Genomic DNA, 14,833 nt, shown 5'->3' with positions numbered 1-14,833 from the left:
GGATAACTAACCAAGCAGGCTGATATCTGATATTACTAAAATTAGAAAACAAGGCAGTGTTTACCATCATCTATCTGACATCTCAGTTACAAATTAAATACACATTCTTATTAGTTGCCATAGCCTGCAAACTTCATTATCCATTTGGCAGCAAGTCCGAGCTGAAAAGAAAGTCAGAATTCGATTATTCCCAACAGGATTATGCATTATCCTTGAAATACGGTGACATATCAAATTGAAATATTACCTTGCATATACTTTTAACGTCAACGAATCTTCTTATGTCACTTTAAAAAGCATTAATTGCAGAATTTTTCACGGACATGCTACAGTGAAAGCTCAACTACTTATGCGATGATAAATGCGTTCTCCTTAGCTGGAGAATCAACTCTGGTAAGTGGTTTAGCTTTATCTCGCCGTTTGTGCTCCAAAATGTCAGCTGTTTGCCTGTTGCATTTACGAAGCTAAAACGAAAAGTAAACTTGCCGTCCTTGCCGTCAGGCTCACCGTGCTTTGCCAAAAGTGTGACATTTCCATCCATTGCAATCGTAGCTATTTTTTTTGTAAAATCTCACCGGTAATTGCACCGATGATTCGTTTAGTAGTACAGCACAGCGACATACGGTTTGTCTGTTCGAGGATCATAGCCTGCGTCATGCTTGAGAAGTTCTTTTTCACTATCCTCTATTTGAGTTCCGTTTCGATACGGCAACAGCAATAAGGAAAAACCAAACCGAAATGTTACTTTATTGACAAAGACGGCTATAGAAATGAAACTTTTTATTACCTCATAAGTTAGACAGTTTTAGTCTAACACTTTTAGATATAAATGTTGGAGCTTAACACTTTAACAGTATCATTGTGAGGTGATTCGTTTCAGTGAAAACATCAGTAGAACGTCCAAATCATGTTTCAGGTGTGATAATTTTCATCTAGGGATTTCCAAAGATATCAATAGAACTTTATTTTTATTTATAGATTGCAGTTCTCTTCGCAGCATTGGCCTATGCTAATGCAGTGCTCTTCCAACCAGCAGCCAGCTATGCTACTACTCCACTATCCTACAACATCTATCCTGCAGCTCCAACTCAGTCGTATCCTGCTCCAGCTTTCGCCACTTACGGACACCAGGGATTTGGTCATGGCTTGACACACAACTCTCCGATTGTACAAAGTTATTCAGCTCCAGTAGTAGCCCATACATATGCGGCTGCTCCAGCACTGACTTATTCGGCACCAATCGCGCACACTTTTGCAGCCACCCCGGCCTTGGCTTATGCCCCCAGTTACAGTTCAGCATATACCTACAATAATCACGGATATGCTGCAGCGCCAATTGCTCCTCTGACCGCTACAAAACCGATCGGTTTAATAGCTCAACCTGCTGCTACCGCTACCGTTGCTCATAGTGCACCGCAACTGGTGCTCTCACGACCCGGTTTGAACTATGCTTCCTCCCCTCACCAGCAGGGCACTTACACGAACTTCAAGAGTCCATCGGTGTCCTACGCTTACTAGGAGTGTTACCAAAGAATAGCGTTTAAGAGTTGATTCTACTGATCTGTGTGCATGTGATATACCTATTGTTTTGACGTTGGAAATTTTGATTTTTACCAGCGATTAAAGCGTACTTTTACAGTTGAAAATTTTGTCTATTATTATCTCCTTCTTTATAATTCTATTGAAGTATAAAATTTATTGAAATATTATAAATATTCGTATTAACTGGTGTGAATTATATTTTGGTTGAGCTTCCACCATGAAGTGAGGTACTTGCTTATGAACTGGTAGTCTCAATTCTTGTACGCCGACAGAAGGCCATTCTCTTTTGGGGCTTTTAGTGCATCAGCGATGAACTTGACAATGTCTCGCTGGTAATTCGCAGGCTATCTTCTTTTTGTCAGCTTACGATCGACTTTAATTTATTGAGCTAATTTATGTTTTAACGGAAAACCTTTTGCGTCACTGGACAGAAAATTCATTAAGTTTTCGACGTATTTTACTTGTTCTTTTGTTACTTTAACAATCAACTGCTCTACTTTATCATTGAACCTGATACATTCCGACTTATTACCAGCTTATTACTTTAGTTGAAGATATCAGACTCTTTTTATTATCAAATTTTAAGAAGTAAGATTAAATTGAAGGCCATTCAAGTCCACTCTATAAACTTTTTTAGCTTAAGAAACAGGACAAGAAATCTATTTCTCGTGCTTTTCTGTTGAGGCAAATCATTAATGGGAGTTAAGACCTACGGCTTTGACTAAATCGAGAATATTTGAAACAAATCGTAGCTTAACCCGTACGTGTTTTGTTTGGATCATAAGGGGGAAATGAAGATACTTTAAAAAGTAGGTCAAAAAAAGGCCAATATGTCAATACGAACAATACCCGTAATCGAGCTTTCCGTAAATGGGCTGTACAATGGCACAATCACCAGACCACTGCTGGCCCTTTCGGAAGCTTTACTTCAGAAGCAAAGGTCGGCAGGGCGCGCATGGTATCATGGTTAAGGTCCTTCCATTTATCTTTAGTGCATGAGAAGGACATCGCACTCAAGGGGACAGATGACCTAGCAGGAATTGCGCGTCATTGTTGACATTTTCAAGAGCAATTTCGAAACTGATTCGAGCTGCGCAGCTCAACAATGTGAAACAGATATGAATAAGTAATCGTTAATCGCCCAATCCGAGTGAGTACTGAACTTACAATTGAAAAATTGAAATAATTTTAACCGTGAGCCGCCGTGCGCAACTATTTTGTTAGACCGCTTACTCACCGTGTGGTTTGCTGTGGTGGAAAAAATGATGGATGAATTAACTCTCATGTAAACAACCTCTTTTTTCGGGGTCCATATGCCCCCATCAATCTGAGACTTGTTGTTGTTGTTGTTGTTTGCACGTTGTTGCCGTTCGGGTCACTCACGATTTGTAGACACATCACGCGGCGTGCGGCTCGTGGCCGGGACCCAGAAAAAAAATTTACGGGTCTTGATTCATTGATTCGTTGGCGGGCGTTTGAAATAGCCGTTACTTCAATAGCCGATCTTATCATCAACAGGTGTCAAATGTACTATGTTAGGTCGGCTGATACACGAATCGCGCTCGATTCGATATAATAGAGTTATACGGGAGAGACATAATACGCTGGTCGCTCCGAGTGAAGTTTATCTGTTTATCAAACCCAAAATAGCCTTGGGCAACAGTGTTAGGCAATGGTCCTGATGGTGGACCATAATAATAATAGTTTTAGTATCCAGTCTAGCTTATCATTATGTTATAGATTTGATAAAAGCTTAGAAAAAGTAATTTCGAGCGTTTATATTTATTTAATGCCTTTTCCATTTGTTGCTGTTGATACATAAATGGCGCAGAGTTCAATTATTGAATATAATATATTGTAGTGTAATTTAATTAAATGGTACTATAATTAAAGTTATAAATTTGTCTAACATGCAGCCATTGTTAAAATATAATTGTTTTTATATTTCATATATTACAATTATTGTTGTGATGTAATGTAATTGCTAAACAACAAAAGAATTTTATTTTATATTACAGTACCGTGCCACCGCCAAATTCTGGGCAGCTGCAAATTTGTTTTAAATCACCCTACATCTGACGATTTGGTTATTAAAATTGTTTAAATAGGTCAAATTTTGTCAATATTTACGAAAAATCTGCAACTGTCCAGTATTAGGCAGTCTTAAAATTGGTACTGGCACGAAACTGCTTCAAACTAGAAGCTTAAACGAAAGATGTCAACTCGTACTTTTATAAGCAGGTTTCTTGCTGCGAGTCGATCTTTTTACAACATACTAAAAGGAAAGTAACAAGCACCCGCGAGCAAGCAAAGTAAACATACTACATAAAATCAATGACTGATGCACTATTTTCGAGGTTGCAACATTCGGAATAGCTTCGATATAAATATCGAAAGACCGGCTCGAAACTGTATCACTGAGTTGTAGGTCGTTTGCGAGTTGCAATCGTCGTGTGAAAATGTCCTTGCAGGTAAGTGTTGATGTAACGGTATGTAGCCTTCAGTACGTGTATAAGAGCACTTTCGTTTGCAGATTTTCCTCTTGATTGTCGTGCTGGCTTACGTTAGCGCTGAAGGCGCTAAACCATCGGTACCGGCTGCGTATAGTTACAGCTTTATAACTCGTTCCTATCCTGCTCAGGTTAAAAGACAAGACCAAGCTGCTGTTCTCCCTGGACCGACAACAGTAGAAAGTTCAAACGAAGAATACAGTGATGAAAGTTTAAAGTCCTTCCTGTGCGTCCGGGTAAAGCCGAAAAGAATAGCAAGGTGGAATCACTCCAGATGGTAAATAGTCGTAGATCGTGGTAAAGGAGTTCGGATCACTCAACACTAGTTCACGTTGGAAGTTCAACTTAGACTGCCCAGACCGGCTCGTGTATTCTACCTTTTATCGGATGACAGTGTTGCCAGAAAGACCGCCATAATTAATTGATATAATTGATCGATTTCGATCAATTACACTTTCTTAAAATTATACCCTTTTTTGGGTAAATTTAATACACAACAGCTCTTCCCTCTTAAGAAAAAACATTTGAAAGAATTTACATCTTATATCTATAAAACATTCGAAATCGTATTTAACAATTATTATTTATAGACAAAATCTTTATCCATATTTAATATTCTTTTTCTTGTCGATCTCCTGATTGGAGTGACTTTCCTTTCTTCTTTTCTTCTTTTCCGATCTTTCCCGGAAATCTCTTCCGGAAAAAGTTCTTCATTTTTTCTCTTCCGGCCTTTCCTTGAAACCTCCTTCGGCAAACTTCCTAATTCTTCTTCTGCCTCGCCTGTCTCCGCTACCTCTGCCGTCTTGCTTGTCCTCTCAGCAACCCCTGCTGAGTATAATACATTGGGTCGAACCATCGGGTCCGAACGTGCTACTCTAAGCTGTCTCCTGTGAGCGTTTATCGGAACGCTTCCAATTTCCACCTGTAAGACATTTTTAGAAATTTGTCTTAGAAAAATTGCTTTAACCCATCTGGCATGGTTCTGAAGGTTGTGATTTTTGTACCACACCTCATCACCGGCCATCAGATTTTTGAAAGGATCCGCTACATCTATAGCATAATTATCCTTTACCATTACATCATTAGCTGGTTGCGTAGGTGGATCATGCGTTGTTAGTTTTGTTAAATATTGCTTATAACTTTTCCTCGGATGCATTAGATCTATTAGTGTTTTAGGAGAAAAACAGAAAATCTTTTCTGATGGAAATCGTCCATCAACCGTCGAACAACAATTGCGATAATTGAATAAAAATAAGTTAATCTGATCCTCTAAATTTAACTCGGCAACTTCCGGCTCAAGCAAAAACCTCTTTAAAACCTCTTTAACTGTTCTTACTAATCGCTCCGCCTGCCCATTGCTAGCAGGATTATATGGAGGACTCTTGAAAACCTTAATTCCTTGTCTTTCAAGAAAGTTTACGAAGGCCTGCGAGTTGAATGGAGGACCACCGTCTGATACCAGAACATCAGGCAATCCAAAACGTGCAAAATATGCTACCAACTTTCTCAAGGTATTACCTGTGTCTGTCCCCTTCTTCATCCACTCTATTTCCACCCACTTTGAGAAACTATCAACGATAATCAAAAAAGTGTGATGTTGGAAATAAAAGAAATCTATATGTACCCTACTAAAAGGTCTAGTAGTAGGAATCCATTGAGACTGTACTTTTGACTTTGGGACTATCGCCATTCCGTTGCAAGCATCACAACTAGCGACAAACTTTTCTATATCATTATTTATACCAAACCAATATATGTATCTTCTTGCCAACTGCTTCATTTTGACTATGCCCCCGTGATTGGCGTGTAAAAGTTTCAGAACATCGCTTCGCATTGCTGTTGGTATAATCACCCTGTCTTTATAGAGTAAGCATTCGTTAAAAAATTCTAAATCCTGTTGATTTGAAAATATATTAGCAAAGCGCTTGTCAAGACGTTTAGGCCAACCACGTTTCATATAAATTACTATCTGCTGCAGAAAGGCATCATCCTTTGTCTCTGAAGCAATCCTTTTATAGTCAATTGGCAAATCTTGACCGAAATTAATGCTTTTGATATATTCCTTATCATAATCGCTAGGAACCATCTGCTCTAATGGAAACCTGGAACAGAAATCCGCGTTTCCCATTTGAGCAAAAGGCCTATACTTTATTTCAAAATCGTAAATTGAAAGTTCTAGAATATATCTCTGTAATCTGGTCACATATATTGAATGTTTACCCTCTTTCCCAAAGATTCCTACTAAAGGCTTATGGTCTGTAAATACATAAAAAAATTTCCCATATAAATATTTATGAAACTTTTTGATAGTCGAAACTAAAGCCAAAGCCTCTAGATGAAGAATAGGGTAGTTTTTTTGCGCTGCATTGAGAGAAAATGAAGTAAAACTTATGGGTTTTTCAACCCCTTCAACGATATGTGCAATTACTCCTCCCAAACCGTAACCAGAAGCGTCTGAAACAATTGCAATAGGTTTATTAGGATCATAAAATTCCAAAATATTTGCATTAATTAATGCCTTTTTGCTTTCCTCAAAAGCTCTGTCGCAATCTTTATTCCAGATAAACTTTACATCATTCTTCAAGAGATTGTACAAATAATACAATTTAGAAGACAAATTAGGAATAAACTTGTTATAATAATTTATCAAACCCAAAAAAGATTTGAGTTCCGTTACATTTTTTGGTATCTTTGCCTGCTGAATTGTGGCAATTTTATCTGAACAAGGCATCAGCCCATTAGAGCTAATAATATGCCCCAAATATGGAAGAACTGTGACAAAGAATTTGCACTTGTCAAAATTAATTTTTATGTTTGCATTTTCTAACCTTTTTAAAACCTCAAAAAGCTTTTGCTTGCAATCTTCCAAGCTAGTACCTGCAACTAGTACATCGTCTAAGTAGCAATAAACATGTTCTAAACCATTTAAAACTTGATCCATTACCTGCTGGAAAATAGATGCACTGGATGAAGCACCCTGTGGCAATCTATTATAGGTGAACAAACCCTTAATAGTGTTTATCACCATAAATCTCCTCGATTCCTGTGAAAGAGACAACTGGGTATATGCGCCCTCCAAATCTAACGCACAAAATACTTTACACCCTGCTAAACCAGCAAATAAATCCTGTGCTGTGGGTAATGGATAGGTATTTGGAACTATTATTTTATTAATAGAGACCTTGCAATCTATTACAAGTCTAATGTCATTATTCTTTTTTGCTACTACAATTACTGGAGACGCCCATTCACTGGTCTGTATAGGAGTAATTACTTTCTCCCTCTCCAGCTTGTCCAAATATAACAAAATTTTATCCCTCAAACGATAGGGAACGTCATAAGCCTTCTTAAATATTGGCCTATCACATTTAAGTTCCAAGTCGGCTTCGTATCCAACAATTGGCGAAGAAAAATCTTTCTTAAATAAATGACCAAATTTATGTCTAATTTCTGGAACAATTAAGTTAGAACTATTTTCAGCAACATTGTTTATTTCCAGAAAATCTGAGAAAAACTTTCTCCAGTTCGGGATAAAGGCATCCAACCATGGCCTGCCAAAAAGAGGAATAAATTGATTTTGGCAATTCAAAACCAAAAGCTTTAACAACTCAGTTTTCCCCCTGAATGAAACCAAAACTTTAGCTTCTCCCTCAATCATAAGTTTAGCACCATTGACAACTATCAATTGCTTAGCTGATTTTCGTAAAGATTTTGTAAAAAGAGAGAAATACTGTGTTTTACTTATTACCGAAACGGAGGAGCCACAGTCAACCTCCATTTCTAAAGATTTATCCTCAACCCGGACGGACACTAAACATGGTTCACTTATCCTGTTAATCGAAATTATATTCATGCACTCCAAGTTACCTTCGTCCGAATCGCTGTCAGTCTCGTCAATCTCGTCGGTTCTCATCCTCTGCATAAGGTCAGCTAAATTTTGTGTTCCCGATGGCCCCGGTTTTATTTGATCTACAAGGTTAATAGCTTCCCTCTTCAAGTCCTTGCGTTTGAAGCATCGCCGCTTCAAATGACCCCTTATTCCGCAAAAATCACAGACGCGATAATCTTTATAACCACCGGATGATCTAAATTGTTCTTCCCTATACTCAACTGGCTTAAATTTTGTTGTAGAATTCCAACGCTTGCTTGGTTGGAACCGCTTTTTATTAGAAAAATGTTTATTATATGGTTGGTACCCCAACCTCTCCTTTACCGAAAGTTTGTCCTTCTTCTCCTGTTCTTTTATTAGCCTGTCGAGTTTTAAAAATCTGCCCATTGTTGGACCAACAGGGTCACCAGGTGTATGCAAAGATGCCACTTGCTCAATAGTCATATTAGTAGATCTAGAGCCAGATGACAAACTTTCCACGCTACTTTTCGCTGCTTCCCACGTTTGAATCACTTTTTCAGCCGCCTCAAGCGTCTGATCAGATTCACCAAGAATTTTTTGCTTTAAGGTAACATCCCTGAGCCCTGCTAATAAACGATCCCGTATTGCAGTGTCTTTAAATAACCCGTATGAACAATGTTCCGCCTGCAGTTTTAAGGCTAATAAAAAATCTTCGGCCGTTTCATCGGCTCTTTGCACCCGCTGATTAAAAGAGATTCGCTGACAAATTCCTGACGCCGTTTTGTCTATACGCATTTTCAGTTTCTCTATCATGGTAGTTAACGAAACATCCACCAGATTTCCCGTTGGAAACAATAGTTTCAGCTCGGCGTATATGTGAGGACCACCAAGGGTAATGAAATGAGCTTTGCGGTCATCATCAGTTATCTTATTTGCCATAAAAAAGAAATCCAATCTTTCAACCCATTGGGTAAAAGAAGTACCTTTACGGTAAGGCTCTATTGTGGTGGAGAAAGTTGAAGACATTTTTCAAAAAAAAAAATTCAATGAAAATTATTCCCAAAAAAAATTTTTAGGAGAAAACCAAATTTCCAAAGAACAACAAAATTTTCCACCGAATTCACGTTAAAAGAAAATTTATAAAAAATATTTTCATAGGTCACTTTTTGTCACTGATATGTAGATGATTATATGTATATATTGTAACAATATTCTGGTAATTTATTTTAATGGGCAAGAGAAAATGGAAAAATAAAAATTAAATATCACAATTTGCCCAGTGTTACAAAAAATAAAACAAAAGAAACTCACCAGATCGTCCGTGGCAAAAGGGTTTTCAATTATAAATTTAATTTCCAAAATTTTTCAGCACTTTTTCCTTTAGGCTTTTTTTTCCTTTTATCCTTTTTTCCAACGTCTTTTGCCAAATTCTTTTCTACTGCAGGTGCCGGAATCCAAACCAGCAAAGTCAAACGATGTAAAAAGCACTAAACGCCGTGTTGCGTTTTTAACCAAAGAAACAGAGAAAAAAAAGCATTAGAATAAAATAATTATTCCTTTGTCAGGACCGATTGTCCTTTAGCAAAGAGAATCGGAGATCTATTATCTCTCAGAACAATAGAAATACTAACTATTGTTTTTCCAAACAATAGATTTACTAATTCTATTGTCTGTTCCGCTGTTCTTAACAAAAGAAAGAAAAAAAAACACCTTTACCAAAGCGCCACAAAATGGCGTTTTTATTTCACCCACGCACAAATTGCTTTCCACCGTTGCCGAAAATTACCTTTTTCCGCCGTTTTTCTAGCGTTTATGCACGCCGCAACACACTTTTTCGTTTGATTTTTTTTTGCTTACAGCACCAGCCGAAAAGAATAACTTTCCACTGGCCTCGTGCCGTAAAATAAAAAAAAACTATCACTTACCGCGATAAAAACCAATTTTCCTCGTCGCCACTTTAAAGTCCTTCCTGTGCGTCCGGGTAAAGCCGAAAAGAATAGCAAGGTGGAATCACTCCAGATGGTAAATAGTCGTAGATCGTGGTAAAGGAGTTCGGATCACTCAACACTAGTTCACGTTGGAAGTTCAACTTAGACTGCCCAGACCGGCTCGTGTATTCTACCTTTTATCGGATGACAGTGTTGCCAGAAAGACCGCCATAATTAATTGATATAATTGATCGATTTCGATCAATTACACTTTCTTAAAATTATACCCTTTTTTGGGTAAATTTAATACACAACAGAAAGATTATCGATCTATCCGTTTTTCACCGATCAATTCCACACCGGCGTTGACTCCGCAGATAATAGTGATTCATCGTTAGGAGATCACAGCGTCAACTACATTCCAATCGTTGAGGAATCAGTACATTCACCAACCTACGATTATTGAACTACGACACCAAAGTACAAACTTTTCCTAACCAAATAAATTAGTTTCTAAATTCCTTCAGTTTTTAATCCATTACCCACACCAAAGCCACGCGCCCATTAACCGCCATTTCAAAATGACAGGCATCTAAACTGTGCTACACATTTTATACCAGTTGCTTACCTGCGCTGTGGTGTGACGTTCGACGAGCGTCACAAACGACGAGGTATTTGTTCGCATTGTTCGAAAAAGGATAAACGTCAAACTCAAACGTTCCGGGATTGAGTGACAGTTCGCTTCGCTGCCTACTAATATTTTCACTCTGATTTTCCGATTGTCTGCCAATATTATACACAAAAGGAAATTGGATTTTCTCGGCTGAATCGCACTGAAAAGTCTATCACCGCTTCGCTAGATCGGTTTTCTGTGTAAACTCGGTGTGTGTGTTGGAAAAATTGTGTATTTGGTATTGGCTAAAGTGACTTTGATTTGGTGAAAAGTGTAAACGTAAAGTTGTTACCTCCAGTGGCTGTGCATGAAAAAGGTAAGCCTTATTCGCTGTGCTGGTGATTTTACAGAACAAAACTCCATATTCTTTTGCGCGGATGGTCGATAGAAAATGCATTTTCCGAGCGGAGTGGAAGGGTGTCTTTCGGTGAGCATGCCGGTGATTCGCCCAAGATGGAAAGGGACAGCACATGAACCGATTACCGGCTGATGTTAGTGGCTTTTGCAAAAGTTTCACTGTTATTTTGTCCGTTTGTCTGCCCGACTTTAAAGCACTACTATAATAGAGCGAACGTTTCAGAAATAGGAATGTTGTGCAATAGAAATAGTAATTTCACAGCTTGGCACACCTGAAGGTCGGGTGATAAGATTGCGCTTGTTTTTTCAGTAAACATCTATTTTAACCTGGTTAGGCGGCTGTGGTGACAGGATAGCGGTGGTGGCCGCTGTTGTCGCCATATTGTTTTTAAAGGCCTAAACTGTGCCGAGCCGAGCAAAGCGAATGCAAAATAATACGACAGGAGCGCGGTTTTGCTGAAAATGTTTGCAATAAACCATGTAAACCATAATCAGTTTTGTTATAATTCGATTTGCTTCTAACGTAAAACCTAGAAAAAAATCGCACTAAAACGAGAAATTTTTTACTAGAAATGCATTCTATGTGCCTAAATATCCAAATGGATAGCTTTTAACGTTTCGATTTTTCAAAATTTAGTTACGCACGAAAACTAAAGGAAACCCAATTAAATTTTGTCGCTTTCGTTTTTTTGACGTAGGACTACGTCTTACGGCAAGGTTTGGCTGGGCAGGGTGTCATTCCAAAAAATCTTTCTCGAAAAGTGGTCAGGTTTTGAACGCTAATAACTTCCCGGTTCGATTTTCTATATTTTTGCACCAATCGATCGGAATATCTTTTAAGAACTGGCTAAAAAAAGGGTTTAAACTGGAAAACCAAATCTATTCTTACTTTTAATATATACATTATTACTTTCCATGCAAAAAACTACGAAAGAACAACCGAAAGAATTTTTTGGACGATTTTCGGAAATTCCATAGTTCGAATTTCCATTGCTGCTTCGTGCCAGAACTGTGAATTCAAGTCGTACACTCATTTTTCGAGTTTTTTTTTAGATTGTAGTGCCCACAGACAATTGATTTTATAAAAAAATGAACTTATTCTACAAATTATTTTCTTGCCCCCCGATTTTTCAAACCAAATTCCAAGGGGGGGCTGTTGTAAATTTCATTCAAAATATTCCAAAGTAGGTATACAGTTTGCTTAGAATTCAAAAGAGCTGATTAGAATGCGTTATGTCGGTGAAACGGTGCTGCCACTTGAACGTGAACTTTATCAAGAAATTTCCAAAATCAAAGGAGGGTGTCCACATTACCAAAGAGTTTACAGTATTCTATAATTTTGTTTCCGGCAACAAGGTATGAAATCAATGAATCGATGAACTTAATAGCTCAATCGATGAACTTAATAGCTCACGTGAAGTTGTTATTGACAATATTCAAACGAGAAAAATCAAACAGAAGCGAATATTGTAATTTCAAAATTTACTGAAAGTTGGTAATTATAGGCCAATTTCGGTTCTCCCTGTGTTGTCTAAACCATTTGAAAAACTTGTGCATACCCGGCTTTCAAATTTCCTATCAAGATATAAGGTCATTGATAAAAACCAATATGGTTTTCAACCGTACTCTAACACAACCAGTGCAAGCGTAAGTCATCAATATGATTCAGCAACATATAGACCAACGTAAAATATATTCTGCCATTTTTATAGATATTTCGAAAGCGTTTGATTGTGTATCACATGAAATCCATTTTAGTAAATTACAAAAATATGGTGTTAGTATGGTAGTACAAATCGTTTACTCTAATCATACTTATATCAAACAGAAAGCAATTGATGATGATCGATGAAAATATTAGCCCGGAAAGATCTGTTAGGTATGGTGTCCCACAGGGTTCAATATTAGGTCCACTGCTCCTTTATCACATATCATTTATGCTACGCGTTATCCGTTATCTCTAAGTCGTGCTGCCGGAAGAGGGTGAGCTGTATGAAATCCTTCATGAGGACTGTTGGAATATCGTGAAAACAGCGTAGCGGAGAACGTATTAGGTCGTTTAGCACCGAATTGAAGTAACGAATGGTTTGATGAGGAGTGCCAGCATATATTGGATGAGAAGAACGCAGCGTGGGTATAAATGCTGCGTATAGCCACCCGTCACAATGTGGAGCGATACAAACAAGCGGAGACAACAAACCCGGCTTTTCCAGGAGAAAAAGCGCCACCAGCAAGAGAAGGAGTGCGAAGAACTCTAGCTGTTGTGCCGCTTTCACGACACACGAAAGTTCTATCAGAGACCCAACGAATGTCGCAAAGGCTTTGTGCCGCGGAGAGATAAAGATGGAGGTATTTTGACTGACGGCCGTGCGGCAAACGAAACGTTACTGTCTACGATGGACTTCCGAATGCAGGCTTGGCATACACTTTTCGCTTTGATTTTGCTCTTTTGATTATTGCCAATCTCAGCCAAGCAAAATTTGAAAAAATGATGTATGGGGCGTTTGTAAAGTTAGTTATTATCTACAATATATCCCGGTTCGATCACCTTAGTGAATGTGTACGCACCATCAGGTAGTCAGATACGCTCACGAGAGCTTTTTTTAACACCACGCTAGCATATCACTTACGTCATCAAACAGAATTCGTCATATTAAGACTTCGTATGACTATTTCAACCGCAAACAACAGCATTTATACGTACAACTCCACAACTGTTACCAAGCTTATTACCAAAATCCCGCACTACTAACGACATCAATCAACCGCAAAAGTCAGATGCTATTGCTACAGCGAGATTTCACTAAACTTTTAATTCCTATAAATGAATCTCACAGAGAACCTCTGTCAACTTTTCAACTTGGGGAGCGAAAGAGAAAATGTACTGTAATCGAGAGTATCGTGAACGATGAAGGCATCCCGCTTGAAGACTCAATAGACATCCAGGAATACATCTCCAATTACTTCACAAACCTGTACGCAGAAGAAGAGACGCACGAGAATCAAACTTTTGATTGCACTACGATTATCCCACCAGACAGTGTAGCTAACAATTCTTCATCGGATGACATATCGACAGACGAAATTTATAAGGCGATCAAATTTAGCTCATCCCGTAAGTCACCGGGTTCAGATGGCCTACCTAAGGAATTTTATATACGCACCTTCAACATAATCCACCGCGAGCTAAATTTAATCGTGAACGAAGCTAAACAATGGGACTTGCCGGCACACTGGGTGGTACACCAAGAGCGCTCTCTGCGCACGACCCAGTGTGAACTGGGAATGCGCCGTAAATACTTAAGATAGAGCAATACTTAGTTCAGCAATCTTGTGGATAATAATTGACTCTATAAATGCCCCATACATAATATTTTCGAATTTTGCTTGGTTGGGATGTTACAGCTAAATAAGCAAAATAGGTGCACTGAGTGCAGGACAGCCCTGCCTAAACGTAATGATTAGGGGAACTGGGGGGAAAATGAACACCCTTAGCAATTTCGCCATTTACTCCCCCAGGAACCAACCAAATGCTGATCGCACTATATAAATTGAAAGCTGGATTCATATTCCACGTAGCAATATATAAAGATGTTTAAAAAAGTACTATTTGTCATGAAAAATTCCTTATTTCGAAAGCGTCACATTCGAGCCTGATTTTTTTCATGTTGGTAAAATGAACATGCAGTGAGGGCAAAATGAACATGTCATAGAAAACTAAAGTTAACATGCAGTTTGGATAAATTAAACATTATTTTACATTATCATTGTTCTACATAAGCCGTAGGTATTCAACAAAGCTGTTGGAATTAAAATGGGACTCCACAAAGTTAACATAATGTATCTTCGCCACGTTCATACAATGCTTGACTTTTAGCTCGCAGGATTTTCCAGCACTCTGTCATTTTCCGTCATTTTTCGAAAGACTCGATCATTTTTGTTGCTTGAATTGCAATTATTTTTGCCCCCATAT

At 38.3% G+C, this 14,833-nt stretch overlaps 2 protein-coding genes across 4 annotated transcripts in view; both read left to right on the top strand.

Moving 5' to 3' along the window:
* The first annotated feature begins 907 nt into the window (after positions 1 to 907).
* LOC128735197 (cuticle protein 16.5-like) lies at positions 908 to 1,518 on the top strand. Its single transcript, XM_053829692.1, has 2 exons — positions 908 to 916; positions 979 to 1,518. The coding sequence occupies exons 1-2, from the start codon at positions 908 to 910 to the stop codon at positions 1,516 to 1,518; spliced, it is 549 nt and encodes a 182-aa protein (XP_053685667.1).
* A 9,076-nt stretch (positions 1,519 to 10,594) lies between these two features.
* The window catches only part of LOC128738144 (single-stranded DNA-binding protein 3), a 106,472-nt gene continuing 102,233 nt past the window's right edge, over positions 10,595 to 14,833 (top strand). For all 3 annotated transcript variants that reach the window (XM_053833034.1, XM_053833030.1, XM_053833033.1), the window contains exon 1: positions 10,595 to 10,819. The gene's annotated coding sequence lies outside the window, so the exon portion shown is untranslated. The remainder of the gene's footprint in view (positions 10,820 to 14,833) is intronic.

The sequence above is a fragment of the Sabethes cyaneus genome, chromosome 2 (assembly GCF_943734655.1).
Source record: "Sabethes cyaneus chromosome 2, idSabCyanKW18_F2, whole genome shotgun sequence".
Lineage (NCBI taxonomy): Eukaryota > Metazoa > Arthropoda > Insecta > Diptera > Culicidae > Sabethes > Sabethes cyaneus.
The sequence above is the reverse complement of the archived record's forward strand: the minus strand, read 5'-3'. Positions and strand labels throughout refer to the sequence as shown.